This window comes from Pristis pectinata, chromosome 11, assembly GCF_009764475.1.
Source record: "Pristis pectinata isolate sPriPec2 chromosome 11, sPriPec2.1.pri, whole genome shotgun sequence".
NCBI lineage: Eukaryota > Metazoa > Chordata > Chondrichthyes > Rhinopristiformes > Pristidae > Pristis > Pristis pectinata.
In genome coordinates, this window is record NC_067415.1 from 75829726 (window position 1) to 75835725 (window position 6000).

Below are 6000 nucleotides of genomic sequence, written 5' to 3' on the forward strand. Positions count from 1 at the left end.
ATATTTGTTCAATGAAAATCCAGCTGTGCAAGTTTACTGCAAAATTAAGCATATCACTCAGTTTTCCTAAATTTGGTTGGGTTTCAAATGGAAATATATTTGCCTGGTAATTCCTGGGAGCCTATCACACTCCCTGCACCCATCTGTCAGGTTCACACTTAATGATGGATATTCCACCACATATCTGATTCATGAATCTGGCAATAGCCTGATCGGGCAGGCAATACAGAGCACAGGATTATCCACTCAATAGCTCCATAGCAAACACCACTATAGAAATGCTTTGTGGTTCGATCTGTATTCTTTGGAGTTTTGTGGGGGGGGGGGGGGGTGGAAGAAAGGGGGCAATCTTATTGAAACATAAGATCCTGAGGGGGTGTGGGATATCCCCATTTCGAAGGCAGAATACAAGGTTAATGTCAGGACTCTTAGCAGTGTGGAGGAACAGAGGGTTCTTGGGGTCCACATCCATAGATCCCTCAAAGTTGCCACGCAGGTCGATAGGATTGTTAAGAAGGCACGTTGGCCTTCATTAGTAGGGGTATTGAGTTCAAGAGCTGTGAGGTGATGTTGCAGCTCTATAGAGCTCTGGTCAGACCACGCTTGGAGTATTGTGTTCAGTTCTGGTCGCCTCATTATAGAAAGGATGCGGAAGCTTCAGAGAGGGTGCAGAGGAGGTTTACCAGGATGCTGCCTGGATTGGAGAGCATGTCTTATGAGGATAGGTTGAGCTAGCTAGGGCTTTTCTCTTTGAAGAGAAGGAGGATGAGAGGTGATTTGATAGAGGTGTACAAGATGATAAGAGGCATAGATGAAGTGGACAGTCAGAGACTTTTTCCCAGGGCGACAATGGCTAACATGAGGGAACATAATTTTAAGATGATTGGAGGAGGGCATAAGGGGGATGTCAGGGGTAAGTTTTTTTTTACACAGAGTGGTGGGTGTGTGGAACGCACTACTGGCAGAGGTTGTGGGGGCCAGATACATTAGGGACATTTAAGAGAGTCTTAGATAGACACATGAATGATAGAAAAATAGGGGGCTATGTGGGAGGGAAGGGTTAGATAGATCTTAGAGCAGGATAAAATGTCGGCACAATATTGTGGGCCGAAGGGCCTGTACTGTGCTGTTATGTTCTATGTACTTGTGGGAGAATCTTGAACAAGGGACAGAATTACATGATTGGGGGGGGGGGGGGGGTAATCATTTAAAACTGGCTTGCGTAGGAATTTCTTCACCCAGAGATTCACCTACCTCTGGACTCTAGGTCATTGGGGGTATTTAAAGGGGAAATGCAAAGCCTCTCCCAGGGTACGGCAGGATTCCGTTGCTGTGAACTGTTCGCAAGTCGGAATTGCGGCCGTGAGCCAAGTTCCCACAGGGCAGAAGATGCCTGCAGCCCCACAGCAGCCAGTAAGTCCATCTTGCCGGCTTCCCAAACACTGGCTTGTATGTGCGGGCTGTACATAAGTCAGGCGTTCGTAACCTGGGAAGGACCTGTAGATAATTTTTTGAAAGATTAAGGAATTGAGGGCAATGCAGAATTGATACAGAGGCAGGATGAGTCTAGGGGCAACTTAGCAATGATCCAATTGAATGGCAGGGCAGGTTTGAGGGGCCGAGTGGCCTACTGCTATTTTTCTTCAGCGTGGGAGTCAGCAATGACTTGGAGTCGAGCCTCCAAAGTTGTGCAGACAATTTCTCCCCGGGTTACGAACGCCCGACTTGTGTACAGCCATACGTGTGATTGAGCGCTTGGGAGACTGGCGGGATGGACTTGCCGGCAACTGCAGGCATCTTCTGCCGTGTGGGAATGGGGCATTTCCGCGTGCCTTCTCCCACCCCGCTCGCCACAGCAGTCAGAGGCTGGGTAGAGCTGAGAGCGCCGAGTGGACTCTTTCACTCACTCACTGAGTGAGTGAGGCTGGCTGGCAGCTGCTCTTCCCGTACCTGCTCGCTCTCCCGTCACAGCCATTTCTACAACCCTCTCTCCCATGCACCGTTTCTGTTCATTCCCGGCTTACGAACTGTTCAGGTTATGAACCCTGTCGTAGGTGGGTGCATGGAATGCACTGCTGGCAGAGGTGGTGGGGGCAGATACATTAGGGACTTTTAAGAGACTCTTAGATAGACACATGAATGATAGAGAAATGGAGGGCTATGTGGGAGGGAAGGGTTAGATAGATATTAGAGCAGGATAAAATGTTGGCACAACATTGTGGGCTGAAGGGCCTGTACTGTGCTGTAGTGTTCTATGTTCTTAACCTAGGGAGGACCTGTACATGAGTGTCCTCTGCATACTGCAAATCGATCTTGGAGATGGTGGTGAACTTGGCTTTGGAATAATCGATCTTGGAGATGGTGGTGAACTTGGCTTTGGAATGCAAGCAGCATGGGTTGAACAGTTTTCCATTATCCATTAGTACCCAATGTATTCTGTTTTTTACATCAGAGTTTCTGGTCAGGTGTACAGGTAAGAATTAGACAAAGAAAAATTGTGCCTATTCTCGTTTCCATAAACTATTTGTATCTGCTTGCAGATTTGGAAGGTTCACAGTAGCTGCCCTTCAGTCCAAAGTGGAACAATGTGAACGCGAGATAAGTCGTCTGAAGAGGGCTTTGGATCGGAGTGACAAGTACATCGAGGATATGGAGTTACAGATTGAGCAACTGCAGGGAAAGTATGAGCAAAGTGAAAACAAAGGTGGGGGAGATTGTTCAACGTCACCCTCTGCTTCTGTACAGGCCAGAGGAAATGGAAGCGGCAGCAAGCTATGGAACTGTCACAGTGACCCCCAGGAAAAGACGATTATTGCCTTGAGGAGAAGCCTCAGTGCAATGGAGCAGTCGTCCGTCAACCAGTTAGATAGAGTGGAATCGCCTTTTGCCCCATCGTGCCACCAAAGTGCAAGTGGGACCGTGTGCGAGTCAGTTCCAAAGAAACAAGTCCCTGCTGACAATGGACTTTTAGCTACAGCCACGGTGGAGAATGTTTTGCGTTGTCTGAGGTCTGGCGCAAAGGATGAGGAACGCACCTTACCAGCGAGTGAGAGCGAGGTCCAATTTGAACTTCCTAGCCCCTGTACACCGTCCACGTCACTTGGTGGCCTCTACCTTGACAGCACGGACGATGAAGCCAGTCCCCTGATGAAAAGGAGAGATGGAGGCAAAAACTTGAGCTACCTGAGAAGACTTTGTTTTGATGATGCTCGCTGGAGAAATGCCAGTTTTGAGGATCAGGTTTTGTTAAAGCAGAATGTTGATGGCAATCGTGTGCAGAATGCTGACCTTGCCTCTGAAAGCTTGATGTTTTGGGATTGTCAATCTGGTCCTACTGAAAGTGCCCATAAAGGCACTTTAAGAAAAAACTTGCAGACTTCTGCATACGATGACCCCAAATTGAAGGCCAAAATGCCTGATCTAATATGTAGTCCAGTTACTGATGTTCCTTGCCTTGCCGAGTGCAACAGTCAACGTTCCAGAACCTCCAGTGAGACCTCAATGGATGCAGCCTATCGGGAAAAGATATCGGAACTGGATTTCATGTTGGATGAAACTGAGAATACTCAAAATCCTCAGTGCTCTGTGCCATCCCAAGACCTCTCTGACTTAGACGTGTCCTTGTCATCAGATTTAGTGCAGTGCACTGAACTTTTGAATGAAGCTGAGAAAAGATTAGAGCAGAAAATGAGGCAAAATCAGCTGCTTGCCGCTGTCTCTGATACCAGAGATCAGATAAAAAGCAGGGAGCGAAGTGCAGTTTCATTGCCCGCAGTGTCTCCAGTTGCCTCCAATCTAAAGGAAGAATGTTTGTCTTCAGAAGAGAAATCCTCTTTCCAGTGTAGTTTTAGTTCCCCTTTTCTTTCGGTACCTTCGGAGTTATCTGTCCTCCAGCACAAGAAACCATCTTTGTGGAACAACTGTTTAATGGCTGAAAGTGAACAGTTGCCAGAACCAGCCAACAGATACCAGACCACCAAGAGGAAGCCACCAAATTATGGCGAGGACTTATCCAGTCCATCCAAATCTTCAAAGAAAGATTTTCTACGTTGAAACCATGACTGCATTCAAGTTTTCTTTTCCCCCCCTGTGGAATCTTGAGTCCATCTGATTTTCGTAGTCTGTGTCTTTTCTCCCCACCCCCAACCGTCTCTTGTTATCATGAGATGGGTTATCTGAGACCACCCCGGTGGGTACGTTTCCTGCTTTTCCAATCCAGCAGCCGACAACAATCCTCTCATTAAGTGGGTAGAAAGCCATGGTCTAAGAAGTCAATAAGCAGAATGCCAGGTCTGGTACGTCAAATGCAACTGCAGTGCTCTTTTTGTGTTGTAGATAAATCATTAGGAGGCTGGAAAGCTACCATGACCACTTCAAATTGACAATTAAAAGTAAGCCAGTGAACTACTTTTGAATGTAATACCCAGCTGAGTTTGCTCTAAGCTAATGTGTTGAAAGTTTGGTGCTTAATTCACATATCTTGCAATGTGCTTCTGAAATTCCTTTCCTTAAAGTATTAGTGCTAAAAGGAGATAGTCCATTGTTATAAATAGGCCCATTCCCCTTATAATGCAGTTTTGAACTTAATGGTGAATGAACTGTGAATTAAGGATAGTTAGCAATTTGTCAACCATTCAAAAGAACTTATTGGAAAAGGATACTTGTCAGAATGATACACTCCTTTTGAGACTTTTTTTTACATTTGTCAGTCAACTGAGCTTAAAAAATTATTGATGAAAGTTACGGACCTCCGCAAAAGCACCCTTGGTTTAGGAAGCAGCATGAATGATACACAAATGGGCAAATTCTGTACAAGAGATTCTGGAACCTTAGAATTTCTTTAAAGTAGATTCCCTGGGTACAGAAATGTACAAAATGTGGTCTTCTGTAAAATCCTATTTCCCTCCAAATGGAATCAATGAATATGTTGCAAAGTCTGGGTTTTTCTTACACTGATCATTTAAAATGTTGTGTAAAAATATTAAAAAAAAATTGTCTTTGCTTAAATATTGAATCAATGAAAATGCATTTGTTTTATATTCTTTACTTATCTGCAAGAGCAGATTAAAAAGTGAGGAAGAAATTCAGTTTCAACTCTAAGATGTTCATGCAATAAAGATCTTTTCAAAAATCTTAGCTGCTATTTTTTTAAGTTGGATTTCCTCCAACTTTTTCCATTTCTTTTCAAGGCATATTTCATAAACATGCCTGCATCTGTCAACTGACCTTGGGATCCTTTTGTACTCTGTGCAAGAATACATTGCCGTGCTAGCAGTTAGTTACAGGTCTGTACAGTGGACATTACTGGTGTCTACAATGTTCCCTGACATTCAAAAGACTACTTTCTGATATGATCACACAGAAACAAAGATTTTCCTACAAGTAAGATAATAGCAGAAAGACACATTGAGGTACAAATACTGGAAACTGTAGAATGAATCTATAAGAATTTTAATGCATTTTGCAGAGTTCAATTACCTGTAGTGAATTTGCAAAAACTTCCTTTCATAGGCTTTCCAATATTAGAGTCCATGGAGTCATAACACGGAAACAGGCCCTTAAGCCTATTGAGTTTGCACTAACCATCAAGTGCCAATTTACACTAATCCCGCTTTATTGTTCCCACATTTTGATGCTCGCTGGAGTCTACCACACACCTACATTGGGACAATTTACAGTAGCCAGTTAACCTACCAACCTGCACATCTTTGGGACGTGGGAGGAAACCCATGCAAACTCCACACAATCTACCTTTCCCCACCACCTTTTTTTCCTTTTTTATATTGCTGGGCCTTGTCATTCGCAATAGCCCACACTATGGAATATTACAGACTTTACAACCTTTATAGCACATATTTACAAAGCTGCTTATCTGTCCCTTAGCAACCAAATTGTTTCACCATATCAGAGATATTTCCTTTATTCTAACCATTTACCCTTTCTCGGTTCTGAGGAAGGATCTCTGACCTGAATCACTAACTGTGTCTCTTTCCACAGATG

At 44.3% G+C, this 6000-nt stretch overlaps 1 protein-coding gene across 1 annotated transcript in view; it reads left to right on the plus strand.

The window, feature by feature from the left end:
- Positions 1-5526, plus strand: part of obi1 (ORC ubiquitin ligase 1) — a 29822-nt gene extending 24296 nt beyond the window's left edge. The window contains exon 6 of the mRNA XM_052026319.1: positions 2541-5526. Within this exon, the coding sequence (XP_051882279.1) occupies positions 2541-4053 (1513 nt within the window). The 3' untranslated portion in view covers positions 4054-5526. The remainder of the gene's footprint in view (positions 1-2540) is intronic.
- The last annotated feature ends 474 nt before the right edge of the window (positions 5527-6000 follow it).